Raw genomic sequence first — 26,818 nt, 5'->3', positions numbered from 1 at the left:
ACCAAGTAGTGGGAACCAAAGACTGCAAAGGGAATCTCACGGGGTGGGGTGAGGTGGGGTGGGGGGTGGGGGTGGGCTAGCGTTGGTTGGGGTGTGGCAGGGGCACTTCCTGGCTGTGGAAACGTCTCGTTCTGTGTGCCTGGGGTTGTGCTGGTGTACACAATTGCCAAACTCTTTGAACTATGCATTGGAGGTCTGTGCATTTCATTGTAGGTGAATTAGGCCTCTCCAAAAATTATGTTCTAATTAGCAGATAGCACATGGAGGCACGCTTCTGCTAGAAGGTGAAGGCACAACAGATAACACGCAAAGCCCCTTCTCCCCAGCCCGCTGAGTCCTGCCTACCAGCCCCACTGCTTCACCACTGCCAAATCCAGCCCCAGTGCTGGTGCCTTCTGCCCCCAGCCCGCCCCTCCCCACCCCACCCCCACCTTCATCCCACAGAGCCTTTTAGCAGCTGCTCCCCCACCCCAGGTAAAAACCAAAGGCAAAGGCAATCCTACCCTTTCCTCAGGTCCTTGGGATGACCCATTTGAGATCTTTTTGGAAAAAGAAATGTTGAGTTACTTTACAAAATTGTTTTGGAGCCCTAAGAATAACACTGGCCTGCCTGCTGAGCTTGATGCAGCTTTGGCTAAAGGACACCAGCTCAGAGAGGGTGAGCAATGTGGCCAGGGCCACACAGCAGCAAGGATTGTCCAAGCTGGACTCTAGCTCGACCCCTAGGCTCAGACTTCTCCCCCCACTGCTGACCCCACCTCAGCCCCATCTCACTGGGCATTACCGCTTACCTTCAGACCACAAGGGGCCAGGTGGGCAGCACTTATCTGAAGCTTAGTCCTCCCACTGCAGGGCAGCTTCACCAAGTGACAGTGAACGTGCCCTCTGAGTTGCTCAGATCTGTCTACCCGGCCAGCCACCAGACCTGCTTTATGGGGCCTCAGGAGCTGGGCCAGGGCAAGGGACTGGCCCTGCAGGCCAGGGGAGGCAATTCTGGAATTCGAATCACTGGGGCCCAGATCAGTGACTGCAAATGGAGGTGGGTGGCTGCTTCCCACCTGCAGATGGGGGTGTGCAGATGACCGCAGGAAGCTTCAAGAATCTGCCCACAGTCAGGTCAAGTCCTCCCTCCCTCCCCTCTTCTTGTCCTCTTTTCATTCCTCCCTCTTCTCCTTTGCTCCACCCATCCCTCCCTCTGCCCTTTCCTCCTCCCATCTCTCTGTCTGTCCTCCCTCCATCCAACAAAGATGGCCTAAAGCTGGCATATGCCAGGCCTTGTGCAGAGTCTGGCAGGTAGGGGTGGATGGCCGCGCCGGCCCCTGGCCCCGCAGAGCTTACAGCTGCATGTGGGGGCTGAGGGTGTGCCGAGGAGGCAAAACCTTACCCCACCTCCATCACCTTCCATGCAGGAAACAGCGGGGCCGAGGCTGAGACTCAGGGGCTGGTGGGGGGGTCTCCTTGATAATTGGCGGGGGCAGCATCTTGGGGCCGGTGGGGGCACCTTTCAAATGAGCCTCAGAGGCTGGGCCGTGATCTCCCACCGGACCAGGAGCCCCTGTAGCTTGGACAGAACCAGCCTTCTGCAGCCCGCCCATGGGCCTGTTGCCACCTCCACCACAGAACCAAAGCATCCGGTCCTGTCCTGGCCTGGGCTGCTGGGAGGTGACCATGGTAGCTGGTCAGCCTGACCTTGGGGGCTGCTGGAGGCCCCGTTCCCACAGCCAAGCCCTGGCAGGGTGTCCCACAGGGGCCTGGGTCGCAGGCATTGCCCCTGGCCTCTGACCCAGGATCGGACCCTGGGGAAATCAAAGTGTGTCCTGGTTGCCAGTGAGAAGAAGGGGTGAGGCTGCTAAAGACAGCCTGCGCTGGACACTTGCTGCAGAGCTGGGCGCCCCCATGCAAGTGGCCAGCTGCCTGCCCATGTGGCCTCCCCATCCTCTGCCGCTTGGGGCTCCACAGCCGAGTACCTGTCAGAGGCCAGCCCTACAAAAATTTTACTATAGAAAAAGCCTATGTCTTGATGAATTTATAATTAAATATAACAAATGTCTCTTCATGGCTGCCCTGCCCACGAGCACCCCCACACTGGGAAGTGAGTGTGCCTGGGGACAGGGCTGTGCACCCCTGGCCATTCATGTACCCAGCTCCCTCTCACCTGCCAGCCCATGGCCATGGGAAGGCCTGAGCCCGAAACGCAGTTGCGGGTTCACCTCTGAACCTCAGTTCCTTATCTGTAAAGTGGGGTGCCCCTTGTCGCCTTCCATGGCTGATTTTGTGGGCCCCAGGGCACGAGACTGGCAGTGGGTGGCTGGTTGCCCCTTCCTGGATCTCCCACCCCATGGGTGGACTCCCTCAGGGGCTGGAAGGTGCATTCACCAAGGCAGGGGGAGGACAGAGTCAGCTTACCCATTCCTTTGCTTGGTTGCTCACTTCTAACACTCTAACACACTTGGCTGCATGGCCTGTGGCCCCGCCTGGAGGAGGCGCTTGCTTCCGCTCACCTCTGACCTCCCCGAGCTGGGAGCTGGGGCCAAGAGGGGGCAGGTAGTCCCGGGGAGGTCTGGGGACCTCCATGGACACAAACCCTGCTGTCCCCAACACTGTGGCCTCCTGGGTGCACAGAAGAAAAATGAGGCAGGCTGAGGCCGACTCTTAAAAGGGGGACTTTATTGGTTGGTCTGGAGCAGCGCGCCACACGCCACACGCCCGGGCATGGCCGCCAAGCCATGCGGGCTCCGCACGGGCCGCAGAGCACAGAAGCACACGGAAAACATGGACTCGCTTCCCTTTTTTTTCCCTTTTTTTTTTTTTTGGTACAAAATGATACAAACGACAATACAAAATAGTTGTGCTGTTGACGATTACAAAAAAAGTGGGAACGTTGGTCTAACCGCGTGATGCTCGAGCCGCAGTTTGAACACATCATACTCCAGTGTCTTTCCCCAAAACAACCACGGTCATGCGGGTTGCTACACATTTTGTCCATTTTCAAAAAGAAACATGCAAAAAAAAAAATCAGAATGAAAAAAGGAAGTAGGAAAAGCAAAACGAGTTCCAGTTATACATGAGGTGGTTCCCGCTGGGCCTGCTGCTGAGCAGAACCTGTCCCGTTACACCCGGGTGCCGTGTCCGCCAGCCTCTGTCCCTGTCTTTTTGGTGCACTTCCTCTTAACTGTGCCCCCCACTACCCCAGCTTTCTACCTTGGAGGAATCAGAGCTGTTGTCCACATGGGCTCTGCTGTTGGGCTGGCGCTCACCTTAGAGAGACCAAGGTGGCCTCAAGGGGCTGGACCATCAGCTGTCACCTGATCTGTGGGTAGCCACAGCACTTCAGATGTGTTCCAAGACCCAAGAAGGAGCAGACCTGCCAGGCCAGGAGCCCAGGGGGTGAGGGCCCAGTGACACGACTGCTCCAGGCTGGAGGTCTGCCTGCCAGTGAGCCCAGGGCATTCTTGCCTCTTTGTACTGTAGCATGGATTCCTCCTCATATAAGACACTTCCCTAAAGAAAGTGAATTGTGCCCTCCCACCCTGCCAGTGGGGCCCACTGGTCACAGAGCTGCTGCATTTACAAGCAACAACAGTGAGCTGCTGCGTCTACTGGTGACAACAGTGAGAGGTCAGGCAATGACCATCAACTGGCGAGTGCTGAGTCACCATCTGGTGAAGTTCCAAGATGGAGAAGCAGGTGTGGGGGCCCCAGCTTTCCCTGGCTTCTAGTGCTGACTTGGGTGGGGAATGTGAGGGGAAAATGGCTGACGGTAGTCACTGTGCCTCCAAACTGGCCACTGCAGATTCAGCCTAGTGAGCTGGGCAGATTGCAGGAGTCCCGGCAGTGCTGAGGGGAATAGTGAGGGGCTGGGGGACAACACAGGCAGACCCCACAGACCCAGTCCTCCAGGCTCCAGCTCCTGCTCCCACTCCAACCCTGGGCAGAGCCTGGGGCATGCAGAGTCCAACAAGGCCTTGAGATTTTGAAGCCTCACCCACCCGACCCACACCTGCCAGGGTGCCTGGGCCTCTTCACACCTGGAAAAATCCTCCCATAGCCTTCAGCTTCTGGATGAACGTTCAAAAACAAACGAAAACAGAAAATTCCAGTTCACATCCCTCCAGCCCTCCACCCCCCTCCCCCGCCCACAGAGACCTGCATCAAAGCCTCAAATGGCCATGACCCCCCAGGCATTCGGGACAGTTCTCACCCACCAGTTGGCCCCCAGCAATTTGCATAGCAGGCAGAGGCCCTGGGGAGCCCTTCGAGGTGTGGCGCCCATGGGGTGGGGGTGGGGGGTTGGCTGTCTGCATAGAGAGGGGAGCAAAAGGCCAAGCAAGGCCCTGGCACTGGCGGCCCCCTCCCTGCCCCACCCCTCCACGGCTTTGGGGAGAAGGGCGACACATTTGGTTTGGGGCAGGACCCTGACGTCCAATGGGACACACCCACATGTCTTGCACATGTGCGTGCATCTTCCAGGCCAAAGCTTTTTGGAAGAAGGGATGAAGATACAGGAGAAAAGGCCACAGGCTGAGGAAAGCCGTGGATCAAAGACACCCCATAGGAGAGCCCCCAGTCGCCCAGGCCCCCGGGTCAAAGCGAGGGCCTCCTGAGCCCTGGAGCTGGCGTGGGCAGGCTGAGGACTGAGCAGATGCCTTACCCCACCTTAGGCATATGATTTCCCTCTCCCCAGGTTCCAGTGCCAACTTCCCTAAGGCACCCTGGCACCCGTCACCCTCTCCTTGGACCCCACCCCTACCAATCCACCAATGTCACCCCCCCGGGGTGACCAGAGAGCAGAATGCCTACCAGGCAGGGGCTTCCTCCATGCACGTGCCTGCCTCCTGCCCGGCTCCCAGGTGCCTTTGCTCCCTCCCCTGGGAGATGCTCCCAGAGAGGTTGGGGGGAACCAGTAAACAAATGCAGCCCGAGGCTGTCCTAGTGGGTCCTCGAGGACGGGACTTGGTCACGGTCCTGGGTACCAAAGTCCTGGTGTCCGTCCTCAGAATATCAGCAGCAAAGCTGTCCCCAGGTGGCTGCTCCAACTGGAAGATATTGGGGTCTGAAGGAAAGGAGATTTGTAGTGTCCAGTTTGCCACCCAGATGCAGCTGAGGATGGGATAGGCCCAGCAGCGCCAGGGACCCCTGCTGTTCATCAACATCCTTCACAGGCATCAGGGTGAACCTCGGCTGGGAGGGGTCAGCAGGGGGAAGCAGCGGTCAGGGTCTCCTGCTCCCACATGATCACCGAGGTGGCCCTGCGAGCGTCGGCTCTCCCACAGCCCTGTGTCGGGCTGGAGCGGTCATAGGGATGCCGCTCGCTGGACCTTCAGTGGGGTCCCCTAGGGGTCAGATCTGCGGGGCGGTGGGCTCGAGCCAGGGGCTGGCAGGATACTGGCTGTTCTGGGATGACGTGCTCTCCTGGACCAGAGGGCGAGGGGGACTGGGTGGCGTTTGGGGGTGACGTCACCTTTGGGGGAGGCATCATGGAGGGCAGGGAGGACCCCGGGGATGACGAGGGCAGACACAGGGGTCCCGGGAATGGGCCCTTGGACCCCGCTTTCCCTGCCCCAGCTGCTGACAGCATCTGGGAGCTGGGGGGCCGCCAACAATTTGGGTGAAAGCCAAACCCACTCAGTGGCTCCTTTTCTCACCAGGGGCAACGCTCAGGGAAGCCTATAGCCTCCTGTGGCCTCGGGACCCCTGATCAGGGGAGAGGCCGCATCTCGGGGGGCGCTGTGGAGGCCGAGAGGTGCCTGAGAAGGGCAGTTGGAATTTGGACCTCAAACTCTCGCTTCTTTGTAAATTTTGCCCAATGAGCCACCCACTTTTTTTCTTAAAGACAAAAACAAAAAGTTAAAAACAAGGAAGAAAGAGAAACATTCTCCCTGTTCCCAATTGCTGCCTTCAGGGGTGGGACCAGCTGGGGTGGGCGCTCAGAATGGGCCGGGGGCGCGCTCTGTCTGCTTGTTTTAGTCACTCCTGAGTTTGAGGGGATCTGATACATGTACCAAAAGGCACTTTCATTTTTTTTTTTTTTTTTATAAACAGTGCTCCTGCTCTAAGAAATTCAAGTTAAGACAGAGCCTCCTGCTCTCCTTCAGCGGCGGGTGGGCGTGGCTGCATGTTGGGGGCTGGGGCGGGGGGGCCTCCTAACACACCACGACAAGGACACAGGCGGCAGGGAGGGGCGGGCGGTGGCCCTGTGCACCAGCTCCTCCGCGCCCGAGCACTGCTGCCTGTGGGGCCAAGCCCGCGCGGCCGGCTAGTCCTCATCGCCGCCCCCGTACATGTCTGCCAGCTTCTTGAACCGGGGCCCCCAGTCGTTGAGGAAGTCGTAGTCCTGGTCTCCGGAGCTGGACGAGCTCAGGGAGCTGACGGAGCCTGCGGTGGAACCGCTGCCCTCGTAGTCGAAGACCAGAAGGGAGTCGTACGGGGGGGCTGTGGGGTCGTTGTCAGCGGCACGGAGCCCCTGGGGTCCAAGACACAGGGGTCAGGCCAAGGGCCAGCCGCCTCCCCCAGGCCCTGGGGTGCTGACCGGACAGAGAGGGGTGCCCGGAAGAGGCTCTGGCATGGTAGTGTGGGAGATGAAGTTATAGGACCTTGCATACAGTAGGGGCTCAATAAGTGCTCCTGTGTTTATCTGAAGGGCATTGCAGAGAAGCAAGTAGGGGAGGTCATAAGAGAGGACAGATGGTAGACGAGCCCTGGACATAGCAGACTTGCTGCCTGCAAAAACTACTGCCAGGCAAGTGGGCTGGGTGGGGCCTGCGGCTAGCGCTCATCCCGCTCAGGTTCCATAGGGGCAGGTCGTTCTCCAATCAGACTTGCTCTCTGTCCCCTCTGTCCACCTCTCTCATATCTGTCTTTCTCTGTCCCCTGTCTGTCTCCCTATGTCAGCTACCTCTGCTCAGAGCACTATCCACTGGCCCCCTGAGGTTCACACAGGGGTGAGCTGCAGGAGCCCTCAGTGGCTGCTGCCGCTGCCCTGTTTGTTGTCCATTTGCCTTTCCCGGTGCCACTTCCCCACCTCCACCTGGCTTCCTGGGGTGTCTTCTAAAGAAACAGCCCACACCTAATCCTCATCTCTGGTCTGCTTTTGGGGGAGCTCAGACCAAGATCGCAAATTACTTCAAACCAAAGCCCCTCAGTGGGCTCAGAAACTCAACCATGGCTCCAGGTCCCTGGGTGGCTTCCGGGTTCTGGAACTCAAGCTGTGCTTTGTGACGACAGGGGCGCATCTGAGGCCCTGCCAAGCCGCTTGCTCTTCCTGCCTAGGGCATGGGGGTGGGGAGCTCGGGCCACACAGGGGGCCGCCCTGCTTTAACTGACCCTCAGGATGGAGCCAGCTGCCCATCTGCCAGCCTGGGGCAGGATTTAGTTAGGTCCCATCACGTGCAGGGAAAAGATATCCTTTTGCTAAACAATTTCTCCCAGCCTTGGGGGCTGAAGAGAGACAGGACAAGATGTTGCCACACAAGGGTCCAGAATGCATCTTGGCAGAAGGCGCAGGGTGCTTGTGGGTGGGCCAGGGTCTCAGGCTGAAGACCAATCCAGTAGGGGGGCGGTAGCGTGCACCGGACATGACCAGCCGCCTTCTGAGTCTCTGCCTCAGTTACTAATTCCATCTCTCTTGGGGATGTCCTGTGCCTTCTCCTAGCTTCCTGAGTGTGAAGTTTAGTTTCTTTAAGTCATTCGGGGAGGACCTGCTGCTGGGTTTTCAGGTGTGTCACCTGCAGATGGTGCATGCCACGAGAGCAGCACAGCTGGGGCCAACACAGAAGCTGCCAGGGCCGTGGTCTGTTTGGGGGATGTTCTCAGAAATCTGTGTATCTCAGCTGAATCACTTGCTGCATTACAGTCTATTAAAATGACTTACCAACAGAGGCTGAGACACAGGTGTTGCCAACCCCCTTTAGAAATACAGTCGACCTGGAGACCCGGCAATAAAACCGAGGGGACCGTGCCTGTTAACAGGGACCAGGGATGCCACCCTGCCTGGAAGGCCGATAGGGAGGCATGTCAGGAGCTGCTTGGCCCTTAACTGCCAAGAGGGCAAGTGCACAGTGCTCCCTGTTTGCCTGATCCCAAAGGCAGAAGGAAGCAAAGATTCGGGCAGTGAATGCAGCATTTCTCTGGCTGAGCTGTGACTTCAACTGTGTCTGGAGGATGGCTGCTGGTCGGGACTAAGTCACCTCGAAACCCCAATCACGGGGCTTGGTACCGGGGCCTGGCCAGGCTCCTGCTCCGAGAACACCTCAGGCCCCCAAACCTGTCCTCACTGCCTAGTCCCTCCCTCCTGTGGCTTCAGGTGGCCCGAGCCCTGTGTGAGTCCTCTCCAGGCCCCTGGGCAGGGGCATTGAACCGAGGGAGGGGGGCATTGGCCAAGGCCTCTGGCTGGCAGTGGCAGGGGCTGAGCTCTGGCCCCTGAGCTCCCTGGAGGCTGGCCCAGCAGGTGGAAACAGCATGTGTGTATGTGTGTGTGTGTGTGTGCATGTTAACAGGATTTTATTTCAATGGGGAGGTGGTATCACAACCACAGGGGTCATCTAGAGCCATGCATCCCCCCCACCTCCCACCGTGCAGGCAAGGGAGGCAGGAGGAAGGAAAAGGGCTGTGGCTGTGAGGACGCCCTGGAATTACAGACAGAGGCAGCAATGAACCTGGCAGGGCAGGGTCTTCCCAGACCCCTACTCACACCAGAGGGGACCCTGCCTGGGGACCCCACCACCCATCTCTGGGACACCCTTTTGGGGTTGGGAGTGGACATATGTGGTCCAAGGCTGAGGCTGGGGGTCCCCTAAGAGCTGACAGCTATCCTGGTGGGGATCTTAGTTCTGTGGGATGTGTGGTCCCTGCTTTCCTGGCACCTGAGCTTGTGCTGGCCCAAGAGGCCAGGGAGGTGGCCTGCTCCAGTCCCACACCTGTCCCATGGGGGGAGCCATCCCAGGAGCACCTACCTCGCTGATAAAGTCGCCGATGTCTCCTGGGTGGGGCACCACAGGCCTGACTGGGTACTGGGGCTCGGCGCCCACCGGCCTCTCGTCTACCCGCCGCACGCCAGGGCCCTTGCTAAGCACGTGCTCCATGGTTTCCGGTTGCTGCAGCTGGCTGAGGTCATAGTCCTAGGAAGAGGGGGCAGGGGAGCCAGAGGAGGGAGGCGTGGACAGGGGGCAAGGGCAGGGGGACACCCAAGAAAACCCACCGGGCAGAGTCCCATTGTTATGCTCCTTACCTGGTCCCCAAGCCCCTCCGTGTTCCCCCACCTGGTCCTAGAACCTACTGTCTGTGTCCTTATCTGGTCCCAGCACTTGCTGTGTCCTCACCCGGTCCCAGCACCTGCGGCTTGTTTCCCGACCTGGTCCCAGCACATGCTAATTCTGTAACCCTCATATGTTCTGCCTGTCACCAGGACCCCTCTGTGGTCAGCTGTGTCCCTGGGCAGCCCTCCCTGATGGGGGCATCTCCAGAAGTATCCCACAGATAGAAGAGCCTACTGGTAAACTGAGTCAGGTAGGACTGGTTGGGGGAGCATGGGTCTGGGTTCCCAGCACGTGCAAGGAGTGAGAGCCCGTACGTCCCTCTGGCATGAACCTGACATCTCCAGGGACCTGCCTCAGGGGAGCTCCCAGGGCAGGGCGCTGTCACACCTTACACTGTGGAACTCTGCCATGCCTGGGCCCCGCTGCTTCCCTCACCCCAGAGTTGGCACCCAGAGGCCCAGGGTCTCTGAGTACCCCCTTGAGGAGCACCAGCTGTTCACAGCCCCAGAGGCTGGCAGCCCTCGGAGAAGGAGAAGAGTCTCCAGAAACCTTGGGACACCCCCACCCCAGCTATCTGCCAGGGCAGCCCCACCCCCTGGTCACCTGTGCGCCTCTGCTCTGCTGTGCCCCACCAAGGCCTGCCCTGCTTCTCCTTGTCTGCCCCTGCCCACCCGCTCAGAACTCTGCCAAGCATGACCCTGCCCACTGGACTCACCCTCGCATGCCCACCGGGGCCCACCGCGTGGGAGCTGTGCAGAGACCCCGTCACTCCAGGAGTGGAGCCCCGCCCCCACGGCAGACTGCGTTTTTCCCCTGAGCCCTGCGCGGCCTGGCAGGTGTGAGAGGGTGAGAGGGGCCGCCTCCTCCGATTGTGGTGTGCGGGCGGGCGCTGAGCCCGGGTCAGGGGCAATGAGAAGAGGCTAGATTGGCCGGGAGCCCCTGCAGCCCGCGCGGAGCCTCCCAGCGCGTGGTGCCGGCCCTGGACCGCGGGACAGCGCAGAAGGAGGCCTGGGCGGGTCTGGGGGGCCCATCTGCGCACGCGCGGGACGGGTGCGGCCCCCACCTGGTCCTCCTCACCGCCGCCCTCCTCGTCGTATTTGAGAATGTTGTCGCGCACGTCGTCCTCGGGGTCGATGAGCAGCTGCTTGGTGTGGCGCTCCTTCTCCCGCCGCTTCATCCACACCACGAAGAGCAGGACCATAACTGCGGAGGGCGGGCCGCTCATGTGAGCCTGCGTTTGCCCGCGCGCGTGCGTGTGGGTGCACGTTTGCAGTCCCCTGCCCTCGTGTGCCATGTGAGCCTGTGTGTCGGGTGTGTCTGTGCATGGGATGGTGTACCTTTGTCCATGCATGTGGTTTGTGTGCACCTCTGTGTGCACAGGATACATGTGCATGTACCTGTGTACTTGTGGATACATATACACAGATCTGTGTATGCACGTAGGTGTATCTGTGTGTGTGTGTGTGTGTGTGTGTGTGTGTGTGTGCTGTTTCCAAGGCCGCCTCCTCCCACTCACCACCTGGGCTGGGCCCCTATTTGGAGCTATTTTCTAAGGTTCCTCTCCTGCCCAGCACCTCTGGAGCAGGGCCAGCACAGGGCTCACCCCCATGAGGGCAGGTGATATGGGGGCAGGCTGGGGACCCATGGCTTTCTCTGGCAATTGCCCTTCCAAACAGCAGGAGAGGAGAGGGTTCAGGAGCCACAGAGGGAGGGAGGGGAGATCCCCATGCTGGAAAGAGGCTCTGCCTGGGGCAGAGTGGGGAGCCCATGAGGGGCCTGCCAGCAGGGGGCAGGTAGAGATGGCAGGCAGCCTGGGGACAGGCAAGGGGGAAAGAGAGAGGGAGCTGCCCTTTACCCCAGCCAGGGGGCAGCCAGGACCTTTGGTGCAGTCACCCAGGTGGGACCCAGGAGTGGGCTGCAAGCCCAGGGCCTAGGTTCCCCAGTGAAATCCAGAGACACATAAGGCCCTTTCCCTGTGCTTGCCAGTGGAGGGACCCCACCCGCTTTTCCCTGCCCTTTGTTCTTGCCCCGTGGCCTGATCTGCTTGCTCCAGCTCCCCCTGAATGCTCCAGCCCCTGGAGGGGCCCCACAGCCCTATCTACACGCCCCCCCCCCTGGCTGCTTCCCAAAGGGATGGAGGGCAGCACGGTATCCTGGGAGCTCACACTGACTGCATGGGGCATGACTGCTCACACACAACGGCAAGGCTTCACCTCACTCACAGCCCATTTCACAGCTGTGGGGACCGAGTCCAGATCTGATGAAGATACTCCCAAGTACCACAGAGGAGATGCAGAGAGGACAAGCCAGAGGCTGCCTACCTAAGAAAGGTTCTGGGGCTAATAGGTGGTGGCTGCTTCAGTGCTGTGTTAGGAAGGATTCTGAAGTACAGATTTGGAGGAAAGTGCAAATCTGTGGTTATTCGAGTGGGTGTTGATGTCTTCTGTGGGGGTGGAAGGGCCAGGGGATGTGGAGAAAGACCGTGAGGGAGCTGGACACCGGAATGGGGGAGCCCACGGACCGTGTGAACAATGCCAGGAACCCTGGTCTTGGCCAGATGCAAATTCCACAAGAATGGCCAGAGCGGCCAGCTCCCAGCAGGAATTCAGACACATTCGCCCAATAAAAGATGAACGATGGCTCAAGGAGGGGTGTGGGCAGAGGACCCCCCACTTCCTAGATGTACTAACCAGGGCAGACATGCTGAAAACAGTGGGCAGGGGCCGGCCCTGCAGGCATATCTACCACTGATCCCTGGCACTGGCCGGCTTCCTTCCCATGGGCCAGGGTGCTGCACTGGGGAGCAAGGTCCCCATGCCCCCAGTAAGCCCAGGTGCCTTTTCAAAGGAGGGAGTGCTGTAAAGAGGTGGAGCCCCCCCAGCACAGAGCCACTTCTCAAAAATTACTGCTTTAGCTCCTGCACGGAAAACGCCCGTCAGACTGACAGTGCCTGGCAGAGCTTTAAGAGCAGACCAAGCTCCAAGGGGGCCACAGATCTTGTGAAAAGAAACAAAACAAAATAGCATTGCTATGGCTGAGAGACTTAAAATTGGGTCAGGAGGCCATCCTGGAGGTCACTCTCCGTACACCTGAGTCAAAGCTCACCCGTGCCCAGTGAGTGCAGAGCCTCCACACCCCTCCACCCCCAAGGCCATGTGGACCTGAGATTGAGTCCAAGATAGAGAGCTCAGCAAGTTGCTAATCTGAAGCATGACCAGAGCACCCCGAATTCCCGCCACCCTCAGACAACTGCACTAATTTCTCCCTTTAAAATTGCATGCCTGGAAATGCCCATTCAGGGCACGATTTGGGAGCCACCTGAATCAATACTCCCTGAATTGCAATTCTAATACCACCCGCCACCACCACCATAAATGCCTCCATTGCCTGGCAGCTCGAACGACAATCTGAAAATGGGAAAAAGGCCTCATAAATCAAAAGGCCTGTGGAAAGGGCTCATTTTAGCTGCCGGGTGAAGTCAGACCAGCACGGGAACCCACCTGCCTGGATCCGAGGGGTGGGTAGGGGTCCCTTGGATCGGGTCTGAAATGGAGAGGTGGTGCCCCAGCCCACTGCCTGCCTCTACATGCCCCTGCCAGGACAGGGGCGAGTGTCCAGAGGGGAGTATTTAGGATTAGAGGACACCTGGGGTGGCTTCTCCAGCATTTCTCCCCTGTCCCCACGGCCTTACCCCTGTTTGGAGGTCCCACATGGTTTTGGGAAAGCAAAAACCTGGCAGAGCATGTGGCCTGGGCTGAGCCAATGAGTACTGGTCATTCCACGGGTCCCAAGATGTGCATGTGACCTCAGCCATTCCAGTCTGAGGGGGCCTTACATTTGGCTGGGGAGGTCAGGACTTTGGCATCCCCCAGTGTCCATCCCCCAGAGTCCATCCCCCAGTATCTGTCCCCCAGTGTCTAATTCCAGCAAACATCCCCCAGGATCTGTCCTTCAACATCTGTCCCCCAGTGTCCACCCCCCAGCACCTGTCCCCAGTGTCTATCTACCGTGGGGGCTGCACATAGGCTCTCAGGGCCCTACAGAGACAGCCTCAGGGTGCAGGGGCTCCTGGAAGCAGAGTGGGGTCCTGGAAAGGGGCCTGGCCCTTGGAGACATCCTGGGCTGTCAATCAAGTTGGCCTGTCCCTGGCACTCGACAGTAATGAGAGACTCCACCTTCCCACCATCCTAGTGGTGGGTTCCTAACAGACCAGCAGGGCTGAGAAGTACAGGCTGTGGGCAAGCCTAGACTCTACCTCTTCCCAGCCAACTGGGACGGAGCCACCGTGTCCCTACTGCCCTGTACCTGCCTGCACCTGGACACTCCTGGCACCCCAAATCCGCCCCTGCTCCACTGCACTCACTCAGCAGGATGACGATGCAGAGGAGGATGGCCACGATAGCACCTGTGCCCAGGCCAGCCGCTGCCACAGCGCCAATGGTGGTGCAGTCACCGTTCTCGTCGCATGGGCACACCTTGACCTTGATGACGGACGTATTGGACAGGGGAGGGTTCCCCGAGTCAGTGACAGTGATGGGGACGTCGTACACCCCAGCCTCCAGATATAGGATGCGTAGGCTGAGCTGGGCATAGTCACCTGTGCAGAGTGACAGAAGAGCCTCTGTCAGCAACCAGCCAGCCCCCTTTCCCAGCACGGTGTCCCAGGGAAGGAAGGGCTGAGTTCTCTTGTGGCGTGGAGATCTAAAAGGCGGAGGGGCTAACACAGGACACATGTCACACCATAAGCAAATTTAAAAGGTACTGGAGATTCAAGAGAAAAGCAATCATGGGGGTCAAGATGGCGGCTTAACAACGTGCGCGTTTTAGTTCGCCCTCCAGAACAACTATTAAATAACCAGAAACAGTACAGAACAGCTCTTGGGGCCACGTCAGTGACCAGACACACAGCGTACCCCAGTCTGGACCAGCTGGACCGGCTGCGAGCACCCCCCCGAACCGCGAGTTCCCAAAGCTGCGGCGGCCAGTGCCCCTCCCCCACAGGCTGCTTCCCAGAGGGGAAAGGAAAGGACTTTACCAGCAGCAGGGACTGGGCACAATCAAACGCCAATTGTGGAACTAATTAACAAATTCTGACTACTAAAAATAGGTCCCCAGCTTAGGTGAACCTGATCAAAGCGGAGGTTGCTCATTTTTGCCCCAGCGCCAAGGGGCAGGACTGACAGAAAAAGGGGAAAAAAAAAGAAGGAGCTCTCCCTCTTTCTCCACCGGTGGCGCCCCCGCCGCCAGCCAGCCCTCCTCTCCCTCTTTCTCCGCTGGGTTGGCGGTGCCCCTGCCGCCAGCCAGCCCTCCTCTCCCTCTTTCTCCGCTGGGCTGGCGGTGCCCCTGCCGCCAGCCAGCCCTCCTCTCCCTCTTTCTCTGCCGGCGGCGCTCCCACCGCCAGCCAGCCCTCCTCTTCCCCCTTCTTCGCTGGTGGTGCTCCTGCAGCCATCTTGCCCTTCTCTTTCCCCTTCTGCTCCGGCGGTGCTCTATCTGCCATCTTATCCTTCCCTTTCTCCTCCTGCTCCAGCGGCTCTCCAACCACCACCGTGCCCTCTTCCGCCTTCACTGGCTCCTCCGCCACCGTCCTCGACAGCCTTGCCACCCTCATCTTTCCTCCTCCAGAACAGCTACTGGGGGAGTGGAGACTATACAGAGCAGCTCCCGGAGCCACGACGGAGATCAAAGGGACGGCGTACCCCATCCTGGAACGGCTGACTGTCTGGGAGAACCAGCTTCGGTGAGATCGCCGAGGGACGCAGGCTTTCCTGGGTGGGACGCCAAGTGGCCGGAGTCCCTCCCTTCCTCCTTCCCAGGCCAGCTGGCAGAATGGGGCAGGTGGCCCCCTTGGGCCGCGGCGGCTGGAGCCCCAACCACGCGAGGCCCCCCCGGACAAACTGAGAGAGTTGGGTCGGAAATCCCCAGACTGCGGAGAATGGTGACCAGGGGGTCCCTTCCAAACACGTGACTCCCCGGTCCGGCTGGGAACAGTGCACTCTCCCTGGTGCGGTAGCTGGCACCCTTCCGCCACGCTTGGCGCCCCGGGACGACTAGGAAATTCGGTCGGGTGCTCTCCCGGGCTGCGGCGGCCGGCGACCCTCCCCGTGTTCGGACCCCCGGGCCGGCTGGCACTCTTCCAAGCCGCTTCGGCTGGCGAACCTCCCCCATGGCAAGAGTTTTCCAAAGTTAAAGGACCCACAGCACCTTTTACTGGTGGAACCGGCAGACAAACGTGTGTCACGAGCGCCACCTACTGGGCAGGATAAGAAAAACAGAACCCGGAGATTTCACAGAAAAATCTTTCAATCTGTTGGGTCCAACACCCAGGGAAATCTGACTAAATGCGCAGACACCAGCAGAAGATAATGGATCACGCTCAGAAAATTGAAAATATGGCCCAGTCAAAGGAACAAACCAATAGTTCAAATGAGATACAGGAGCTGAAACAACTAATGCTGAATATACAAACAGAAATGGAAAACCTCTTCAAAAATGAAATCGATAAATTGAGGGAGGACATGAAGAAGACATGGGCTGAACAAAAAGAAGAAATAGAAAAACTGAAAAAACAAATCACAGAGCTTATGGAAGTGAAGGTAAGTAGAAAAGATGGAAAAAATAATGGATACCTACAATGATAGATTTAAAGAGACAGAAGATAGAATTAGTGATTTGGAGGATGGAACATCTGAATTCCAAAAAGAAACAGAAACTATCGGGAAAAGAATGAAAAGTTTGAACAGGGTATCTGGGAACTCAAGGACAATATGAACCGCACAAATATATGTGTTGTGGGTGTCCCAGAAGCAGAAGAGACGGGAAAAGGAGGAGAAAAACTAATGGAAGAAATTATCAGTGAAAATTTCCCAACTCTTATGAAAGACCTAAAATTACAGATCCAAGAAGTGCAGTGCACCCCAAAGAGATAAGACCCAAATAGGCGTTCTCCAAGACACTAACTAGTTAGAATATCAGAGGTCAAAGAGAATGAGAGGATCTTGAAAGCAGCAAGAGAAAAACAATCCATCACATACAAGGGAAACCCAATAAGACTATGTGTAGATTTCTCAGCAGAAACCATGGAAGCTAGAAGACAGTGGGATGATACATTCAAATTACTAAAAGAGAAAAACCTCCAACCAAGACTCCTATATCCAGCAAAATTGTCCTTCAAAAATGAGGGAGAAATTAAAACATTCTCAGACAAAAAGTCACTGAGAGAATTTGTGACCAAGAGACCAGCTCTGCAAGAAATACTAAAGGGAGCACTAGAGTCAGATACGAAAAGACAGAAGAGAGAGGTATGGAGAACAGTGTAGAAAGAAGGAAAGTCAGATATGATATATATAATACAAAAGGCAAAATGGTAGAGGAAAATATTATCCAAACAGTAATAACACTAAATGTTAATGGACTGAATTCCCCAATCAAAAGACATAGACTGGCAGAATGGATTAAAAAACAGGATCCTTCTATATGCTGTCTACAGGAAACACATCTTAGACCCAAAGATAAACATAGGTTGAAAGTGAAAGGTTGGGAAAAGATATTTCATGCAAATAACAACCAGAAAAGAGCAGGAGTGGCTATACTAATATCCAACAAATTAGACTTCAAATGTAAAACAGTTAAAAGAGACAAAGAAGGACACTATCTACTAATAAAAGGAACAATTCAACAAGAAGACATAACAATCATAAATATTTACGCACCGAACCAGAATGCCCCTAAATACGTGAGGTATACACTGCAAACACTGAAAAGGGAAATAGACACATATACCATAATAGTTGGAGACTTCAATTCATCACTCTCATCAATGGACAGAACATCTAGACAGAGGATCAATAAAGAAATAGAGAATTTGAATATTACAATAAATGAGCTAGACGTAACAGACATTTATAGCACATTACACCCCACAACAGCAGGATACACCTTTTTCTCAAGTGCTCATGGATCATTCTCAAAGATAGACCATATGCTGGGTCATAAAGCAAGTCTTAACAAATTTAAAAAGATTGAAATCATATGCAACACTTTCTCGGATCATAAAGGAATGAAGTTGGAAATCAATAATAGGCGGAGTGCCAGAAAATTCACAAATACGTGGAGGCTCAACAACACACTCTTAAACAACAAGTGGGTCAAAGAAGAAATTGCAAGAGAAATTAGTAAATATCTCGAGGCGAATGAAAATGAAAACACAACATATCAAAACTTGGGATGCAGCTAAGGCAGTGCTAAGAGGGAAATTTATTGCCCTAAATGCCTGTATCAGAAAAGAAGAAAAGGCAAAAATGCAGGAATTAGCTGTCCAATTGGAAGAACTGGAGAAAGAACAGCAAACTAATCCCAAAGCAAGCAAAAGGAAAGAAATAACAAAGATTAGAGCAGAAATAAATGAAATTGAAAACATGAAAACAATAGAGAAAATCAATAAGACCAGAAGTTGGTTCTATGAGAAAATCAATAAGATTGAGGGGCCCTTAGCAAGATTGACAAAAAGAAGAAGAGAGAGGATGCAAATAAATAAGATCAGAAATGGAAGAGGAGACATAACTACTGACCTCACAGAAATAAAGGAGGTAATAACAGGATACTATGAACAACTTTACGCTAATAAATACAACAATTTAAATGAAATGGACGGGTTCCTGGAAAGACATGAACAACCAACTTTGACTCAAGAAGAAATAGATGACCTCAACAAACCAATCACAAGTAAAGAAATTGAATTAGTCATTCAAAAGCTTCCTAAAAAGAAAAGTCCAGGACCAGACGGCTTCACATGTGAATTCTAGCAAACATTCCAGAAAGAATTAGTACCAACCCTCCTCAAACTCTTTAAAAAAATCGAAGTGGAGGGAAAACTACCTAATTCATTCTATGAAGCCAACATCACCCTCATACCAAAACCAGGCAAAGATATTACAAAAAAAGAAAACTACAAACCAATCTCTCTAATGAATATAGATGCAAAAATCCTCAATAAAATTCTAGCAAATCGTATCCAACAACACATTAAAAGAATTATACATCATGACCAAGTAGGATTCATCCCAGGTATGCAAGGATGGTTCAACAGAAGAAAATCAATTAATGTAATACACCATATCAACAAATCAAAGCAGAAAAATCACATGATCATCTCAATTGATGCAGAGAAGGCATTTGACAAGAATCAACATCCTTTCCTGTTGAAAACACTTCAAAAGATAGGAATACAAGGGAACTTCCTTAAAATGATAGAGGAAATATATGAAAAACCCACAGCTAATATCATCCTCAATGGGGAAAAATTGAAAACTTTCCCCCTAAGATCAGGAATAAGACAAGGATGTCCACTATCACCACTATTATTCAACATTGTGTTGGAGGTTCTAGCCAGAGCAATTAGACAAGAAAAAGAAATACAAGGCATCAAAATTGGAAAGGAAGAAGTAAAACTATCACTGTTTGCAGACGATATGATACTATACGTCGAAAACCCGGAAAAATCCACAACAAAACTACTAGAGCTAATAAATGAGTACAGCAAAGTAGCAGGTTACAAGATCAACATTCAAAAATCTGTAGCATTTCTATACACTAGCAATGAACAAGCGGAGGGGGAAATCAAGAAACGAATCCCATTTACAATTGCAACTAAAAGAATAAAATACCTAGGAATAAATTTAACTAAAGAGACAAAAAACCTATATAAAGAAAACTACAAAAAACTGTTAAAAGAAATCACAGAAGACCTAAACAGATGGAAGGGCATACCGTGTTCATGCATTGGAAGACTAAATATAGTTAAGATGTCAATCCTACCTAAATTGATTTACAGATTCAATGCAATACCAATCAAAATCCCAACAACTTATTTTTCAGAAATAGGAAAACCAATAAGCAAATTTATCTGGAAGGGCAGGGTGCCCCGAATTGCTAAAAACATCTTGAGGAAAAAAAAACGAAGCTGGAGGTCTCGCGCTGCCGGACTTTAAGGCATATTATGAAGCCACAGTGGTCAAAACAGCATGGTACTGGCATAAAGATAGATATATCGACCAATGGAATTGAATAGAGTGCTCAGATATAGACCCTCTCATCTATGGACATTTGATCTTTGATAAGGCAGTCAAGCCAAGTCACCTGGGACAGAACAGTCTCTTCAATAAATGGTGCCTAGAGAACTGGATATCCATATGCAAAAGAATGAAAGAAGACCCATATCTCACACCCTACACAAAAGTTAACTCAAAATGGATCAAAGATCTAAACATTAGGTCTAAGACCATAAAACAGTTAGAGGAAAATATAGGGAGATATCTTATGAATCTTACAATTGGAGGCAGTTTTATGGACCTTACACGTAAAGCAAGAGCACTGAAGAAGGAAATAAATAAATGGGAGCTCCTCAAAATTAAACACTTTTGTGCATCAAAGAGCTTCATCATAAAGTAGAAAGACAGCCTACACAATGGGAATCAATATTTGGAAACGACATATCAGATAAAGGTCTAGTATCCAGAATTTATAATGAGATTGTTCAACTCAATAACAAAAAGACAGCCAACCCAATTACAAAATGGGAAAAAGACTTGAACAGACACCTCTCAGAGGAGGAAATACAAATGGCCAAAAGACACATGAAGAGATGCTCAATGTCCCTGGCCATTAGAGAAATGCAAATCAAAACCACAATGAGATATCATCTCACACCCACCAGAATGGCCATTATCAACAAAACAGAAAATGACAAGTGCTGGAGAGGATGCAGTGAAAGAGGCACACTTATCCACTGTTGGTGGGAATGTCAAATGGTGCAACCACTGTGGAAGGCAGTTTGGCGGTTCCTCAAAAAGCTGAATATAGAATTGCCATACGACCCAGCAATACCATTGCTGGGAATCTACTCAAAGGAATTAAGGGCAAAAACTCAAACGGACATTTGCACACCAATGTTTATAGCAGCGTTATTTACAATTGCAAAGAGATGGAAACAGCCAAAATGTCCATCAACAGACGAGTGGCTAAACAAACTGTGGTATATACATACGATGGAATATTATGCAGCTTTAAGGCAGGATAAACTTATGAAGCATGTAATAACATGGATGGACCTAGAGAACATTATGCTGAGTGAGTCCAGCCAAAAACTAAAAGACAAATACTGTATGGTCCCAATTATGTGAATCGACATTCGAGAATAAACTTGGAATATGTCATTGGTAACAGAGTCCAGCAGGAGTTAGAAACAGGGTAAGATAATGGGTAATTGGAGCTGATGGGATACAGACTGTGCAATAGGACTAGATACAAAAACTCAAAAATGGACAGCACAATAATACCTAATTGTAAAGTAATCATGTTAAAACACTGAATGAAGCTGCATCCGAGCTATAGGTTTTTGTTTTGTTTTGTTTTGTTTTGTTCTTACTATTATTACTTTTATTTTTTTTCTCTATATTAACATTCTATATCTTTTTCAGTTATATTGCTAGTTCTTCTAAACCGATGCAAATGTACTAAGAAACGATGATCATGCATCTATGTGATGACGTTAAGAATTACTGATTGCATATGTAGAATAGTATGATTTCTAAAAAAAAAAAAAAAAATGGACAGCACAATACTACCTAATTGTAATGTAATTATGTTAAAACACTGAATGAAGCTGCATCTGAGCTATAGTTTTTTTTCTTATATATGTTTGTATTTTTTATTTTTATTTTTATTTTTTCTCTATATTATCATTTTATTTCTTTTTCTGTTGTCTTGCTATTTCTTTTTCTAAATCGATGCATATGTACTAAGAAATGATGATCATACATCTATGTGATGATATTAAGAATTACTGATTGCATATGTAGAATGAAATGATTTCTAAATGTTGTGTTAGTTAATTTTTTTTTTTTTTTTTTTTTACATATTTTTTTTATTAATTAAAAAAAGAATTAACAAAACAATTAGAAATCATTTCAATGTACATGTACAATCAGTAATTCTTAATAACATCACATAGTTGCATATTCATCATTTCTTAGTACATTTGCATCGATTTAGAAAAAGAAATAAAAAGACAACAGAATAAGAATTAAAACAATAATAGAAAGAAAAAAAAACAAAAAAAGCAAAAACAAAAAACCTATACCTCACATGCAGCTTCATTCAGTGTTTTAACATAATTGCATTACAATTGGGTAGTATTGTGCTGTCCATTTCTGAGTTTTTATATCCAGTCCCGTTGTACAGTCTGTATCCCTTCATCTCCAATTATCCCTTCTCTTTTTTTTTTTTTTTTAATTAACAGAAAAAAAGAAATTAACCCAACATTTAGAGATCATACCATTCTACACATGCAATCATTAATTCTTAACATCATCACATAGATGCATGATCATCATTTCTTAGTACATTTGCATTGGTTTAGAAGAACTAGCAACATAACCGAAAAAGATATAGAATGTTAATATAGAGAAAAAAATAAAAGTAATAATAGTAAAATCAAAACAAAACAACACAAAACAAAACAAAAACCTATAGCTCAGATGCAGCTTCATTCAGTGTTTTAACATGATTACTTTACAATTAGGTATTATTGTGCTGTCCATTTTTGAGTTTTTGTATCTAGTCCTGTTGCACAGTCTGTATCCCTTCAGCTTCAATTACCCATTGTCTTACCCTGTTTCTAACTCCTGCTGAACTCTGTTACCAATGACATATTTCAGGTTTATTCTCGAATGTCCGTTCACATCAGTGGGACCATACAGTATTTGTCCTTTAGTTTTTGGCTGGATTCACTCAGCATAATATTCTCTAGGTCCATCCATGTTATTACATGGTTCATAAGTTTATCTTGTCTTAAAGCTGCATAATATTCCATCGTACGTATATACCACAGTTTGTTTAGCCACTCTTCTGTTGATGGAGATTTTGGCTGTTTCCATCTCTTTGCAATTGTAAATAATGCTGCTATAAACATTGGTGTGCAAATGTCCGTTTGTGTCTTTGCCCTTAAGTCCTTTGAGTAGATACCTAGCAATGGTATTGCTGGGTCGTATGGCAATTCTATATTCAGCTTTTTGAGGAACCGCCAAACTGCCTTCCACAGTGGTTGCACCCTTTGACATTCCCACCAACAGTGGATAAGTGTGCCTCTTTCTCCGCATCCTCTCCAGCACTTGTCATTTTCTGTTTTGTTGATAATGGCCATTCTGGTGGGTGTGAGATGATATCTCATTGTGGTTTTGTTTTGCATTTCTCTAATGGCCAGGGACATTGAGCATCTCTTCATGTGCCTCTTGGCCATCCGTATTTCCTCTTCTGAGAGGTGTCTGTTCAAGTCTTTTTCCCATTTTGTAATTGGGTTGGCTGACTTTTTGTTGTTGAGATGAACAATCTCTTTATAAATTCTGGATACTAGACCTTTATCTGATATATCATTTCCAAATATTGTCTCCCATTGTGAAGGCTGTCTTTCTACTTTCTTGATGAAGTTCTTTGATGCACAAAAGTGTTTAATTTTGAGGAGTTCCCATTTATTTATTTCCTTCTTCAGTGCTCTTGCTTTAGGTTTAAGGTCCATAAAACCGCCTCCAGTTGTAAGATCCATAAGATATCTCCCTACATTTTCCTCTAACTGTTTTATGGTCTTAGACCTAATGTTTAGATCTTTGATCCATTTTGAGTTAACTTTTGTATAGGGTGTGAGAGATGGGTCTTCTTTCATTCTTTTGCATATGGATATCCAGTTCTCTAGGCACCATTTATTGAAGAGACTGTTCTGTCCCAGGTGAGTTGGCTTGACTGCCTTATCAAAGATCAAATGTCCATAGATGAGAGGGTCTATATCTGAGCACTCTATTCGATTCCATTGGTCGATATATCTATCTTTATGCCAATACCATGCTGTTTTGACCACTGTGGCTTCATAATATGCCTTAAAGTCCGGCAGCGCGAGACCTCCAGCTTCATTTTTTTTCCTCAAGATGTTTTTAGCAATTCGGGGCACCCTGCCCTTCCAGATAAATTTGCTTATTGGTTTTTCTATTTCTGAAAAATAAGTTGTTGGGATTTTGATTGGTATTGCATTGAATCTGTAAATCAATTTAGGTAGGATTGACATCTTAACTATATTTAGTCTTCCAATGCATGAACACGGTATGCCCTTCCATCTATTTAGGTCTTCTGTGATTTCTTTTAGCAGTTTTTTGTAGTTTTCTTTATATAGGTTTTTTGTCTCTTTAGTTAAATTTATTCCTAGGTATTTTATTCTTTTAGTTGCAATTGTAAATGGGATTCGTTTCTTGATTTCCCCCTCAGCTTGTTCATTACTAGTGTATAGAAATGCTACAGATTTTTGAATGTTGATCTTGTAACCTGCTACTTTGCTATACTCATTTATTAGCTCTAGTAGTTTTGTTGTGGATTTTTCCGGGTTTTCGACGTATAGTATCATATCGTCTGCAAACAGTGATAGTTTTACTTCTTCCTTTCCAATTTTGATGCCTTGTATTTCTTTTTCTTGTCTAATTGCTCTGGCTAGAACCTCCAACACAATGTTGAATAATAGTGGTGATAGTGGACATCCTTGTCTTGTTCCTGATCTTAGGGGGAAAGTTTTCAATTTTTCCCCATTGAGGATGATATTAGCTGTGGGTTTTTCATATATTCCCTCTATCATTTTAAGGAAGTTCCCTTGTATTCCTATCTTTTGAAGTGTTTTCAACAGGAAAGGATGTTGAATCTTGTCGAATGCCTTCTCTGCATCAATTGAGATGATCATGTGATTTTTCTGCTTTGATTTGTTGATATGGTGTATTACATTAATTGATTTTCTTATGTTGAACCATCCTTGCATACCTGGGATGAATCCTACTTGATCATGATGTATAATTCTTTTAATGTGTTGTTGGATACGATTTGCTAGAATTTTATTGAGGATTTTTGCATCTGTATTCATTAGAGAGATTGGTCTGTAGTTTTCTTTTTTTGTAATATCTTTGCCTGGTTTTGGTATGAGGGTGATGTTGGCTTCATAGAATGAATTAGGTAGTTTTCCCTCCACTTCGATTTTTTTGAAGAGTTTGAAGAGAATTGGTACTAATTCTTTCTGGAACGTTTGGTAGAATTCACATGTGAAGCCATCTGGTCCTGGACTTTTCTTTTTAGGAAGCTTTTGAATGACTAATTCAATTTCTTTACTTGTGATTGGTTTGTTGAGGTCATCTATGTCTTCTTGAGTCAAAGTTGGTTGTTCATGTCTTTCCAGGAACCCGTCCATTTCCTCTAAATTGTTGTATTTATTAGCGTAAAGTTGTTCATAGTATCCTGTTATTACCTCCTTTATTTCTGTGAGGTCAGTAGTTATGTCTCCTCTTCCATTTCTGATCTTATTTATTTGCATCCTCTCTCTTCTTCTTTTTGTCAATCTTGCTAAGGGCCCATCAATCTTATTGATTTTCTCATAGAACCAACTTCTGGCCTTATTGATTTTCTCTATTGTTTTCATGTTTTCAATTTCATTTATTTGTGCTCTAATCTTTGTTATTTCTTTCCTTTTGCTTGCTTTGGGGTTAGCTTGCTGTTCTTTCTCCAGTTCTTCCAAATGGATAGTTAATTCCTGAATTTTTGCCTTTTCTTCTTTTCTGATATAGGCATTTAGAGCAATAAATTTCCCTCTTAGCACTGCCTTTGCTGCGTCCCATAAGTTTTGATATGTTGTGTTTTCATTTTCATTCGCCTCGAGGTATTTGCTAATTTCTCTTGCAATTTCTTCTTTGACCCAGTCGTTGTTTAGGAGTGTGTTGTTGAGCCTCCACGTATTTGTGAATTTTCTGGCACTCTGCCTATTATTGATTTCCAACATCATTCCTTTATGGTCCGAGAAAGTGTTGTGTAAGATTTCAATCTTTTTAAATTTGTTAAGACTTGCTTTGTGACCCAGCATATGGTCTATCTTTGAGAATGATCCATGAGCACTTGAGAAAAAGGTGTATCCTGCTGTTGTGGGATGTAATGTCCTATAAATGTCTATTAAGTCTAGTTCATTTATAGTAATATTCAGATTCTCTATTTCTTTGTTGATCCTCTGTCTAGATGTTCTGTCCCTTGATGAGAGTGGTGAGTTGAAGTCTCCAACTATTATGGTATATGAGTCTATTTCCCTTTTCAGTGTTTGCAGTATATTCCTCACGTATTTTGGGGCATTCTGATTCGGTGCGTAAATATTTATGATTGTTATGTCTTCTTGTTTAATTGTTCCTTTTATTAGTATATAGTGTCCTTCTTTGTCTCTTTTAACTGTTTTACATTTGAAGTCTAATTTGTTGGATATTAGTATAGCCACTCCTGCTCTTTTCTGGTTGTTATTTGCATGAAATATCTTTTCCCAACCTTTCACTTTCAACCTATGTTTATCTTTGGGTCTAAGATGTGTTTCCTGTAGACAGCATATAGAAGGATCCTGTTTTTTAATCCATTCTGCCAATCTATGTCTTTTGATTGGGGAATTCAGTACATTGACATTTAGTGTTATTACTGTTTGGATAATATTTTCCTCTAACATTTTGCCTTTTGTATTATATATATCATATCTGATTTTCCTTCTTTCTACACTCTTTTCCATATCTCTCTCTTCTGTCTTTTTGTATCTGACTCTAGTGCTCCCTTTAGTATTTCTTGCAGAGCTGGTCTCTTGGTCACAAATTCTTTCAGTGACTTTTTGTCTGAGAATGTTTTAATTTCTCCCTCATTTTTGAAGGATAATTTTGCTGGATATAGGAGTCTTGGTTGGCAGTTTTTCTCTTTTAGTATTTTAAATATATCATCCCACTGTCTTCTAGCTTCCATGGTTTCTGCTGAGAAATCTACACAAAGTCTTATTGGGTTTCCCTTGTATGTAATGGATTGTTTTTCTCTTGCTGCTTTCAAGATCTTCTCTTTCTCTTTGACCTCTGACATTCTAACTAGTAAGTGTCTTGGAGAACGCCTATTTGGGTCTAATCTCTTTGGGGTGCGCTGCACTTCTTGGATCTGTAATTTTAGGTCTTTCATAAGAGTTGGGAAATTTTCAGTGAAAATTTCTTCCATTAGTTTTTCTCCTCCTTTTCCCTTCTCTTCTCCTTCTGGGACACCCACAACACGTATATTTGTGCGGTTCATATTGTCCTTGAGTTCCCTGATACCCTGTTCAAATTTTTCCATTCTTTTCCCGATAGTTTCTGTTTCTTTTTGGGATTCAGATGTTCCATCCTCCAAATCACTAATTCTATCTTCTGTCTCTTTAAATCTATCATTGTTGCTATCCATTATTTTTTCTATGTTTGCTACTTTATCCTTCACTTCCATAAGTTCTGCGATTTGTTTTTTCAGTTTTTCTATTTCTTCTTTATGTTCAGCCCATGTCCTCTTCATGTCCTCCCTCAATTTATCGATTTCATTTTTGAAGAGGTTTTCCATTTCTGTTCGTATATTCAGGATTAGTTGTCTCAGCTCTTGTGTCTCATTTGAGCTATTGGTTTGTTCCTTTGACTGGGCCATATTCTCAATCTTTTGAGCGTGGACAGTTATCTTCTGCT

At 49.2% G+C, this 26,818-nt stretch overlaps 1 protein-coding gene, 1 long non-coding RNA gene and 1 pseudogene across 3 annotated transcripts in view; 2 read left to right on the top strand and 1 right to left on the bottom strand.

Moving 5' to 3' along the window:
- Window positions 1-1,082, top strand: part of LOC143680689 (inositol hexakisphosphate and diphosphoinositol-pentakisphosphate kinase 2-like) — a 40,809-nt pseudogene extending 39,727 nt beyond the window's left edge.
- A 1,568-nt stretch (window positions 1,083-2,650) lies between these two features.
- Window positions 2,651-26,818, bottom strand: part of CDH4 (cadherin 4) — a 646,269-nt gene continuing 622,101 nt past the window's right edge. For both annotated transcript variants that reach the window (XM_077116937.1, XM_077116946.1), the window contains 4 exons: window positions 13,618-13,851; window positions 10,318-10,457; window positions 8,952-9,116; window positions 2,651-6,463 (listed from right to left, as the gene is read on the bottom strand). In XM_077116937.1, the coding sequence (XP_076973052.1) occupies window positions 6,257-6,463; window positions 8,952-9,116; window positions 10,318-10,457; window positions 13,618-13,851 (746 nt within the window). In that variant the 3' untranslated portion in view covers window positions 2,651-6,256. The remainder of the gene's footprint in view (window positions 6,464-8,951; window positions 9,117-10,317; window positions 10,458-13,617; window positions 13,852-26,818) is intronic.
- LOC143647221 (uncharacterized) lies at window positions 8,133-10,023 on the top strand. The gene is made up of 3 exons (XR_013157930.1): window positions 8,133-8,318; window positions 9,404-9,504; window positions 9,934-10,023. It is a non-coding gene; the product is annotated as an uncharacterized LOC143647221 (long non-coding RNA).

This window comes from Tamandua tetradactyla, chromosome 1 (genome assembly GCF_023851605.1).
Source record: "Tamandua tetradactyla isolate mTamTet1 chromosome 1, mTamTet1.pri, whole genome shotgun sequence".
NCBI lineage: Eukaryota > Metazoa > Chordata > Mammalia > Pilosa > Myrmecophagidae > Tamandua > Tamandua tetradactyla.
This window is presented reverse-complemented; position numbering and strand designations above follow the sequence as displayed.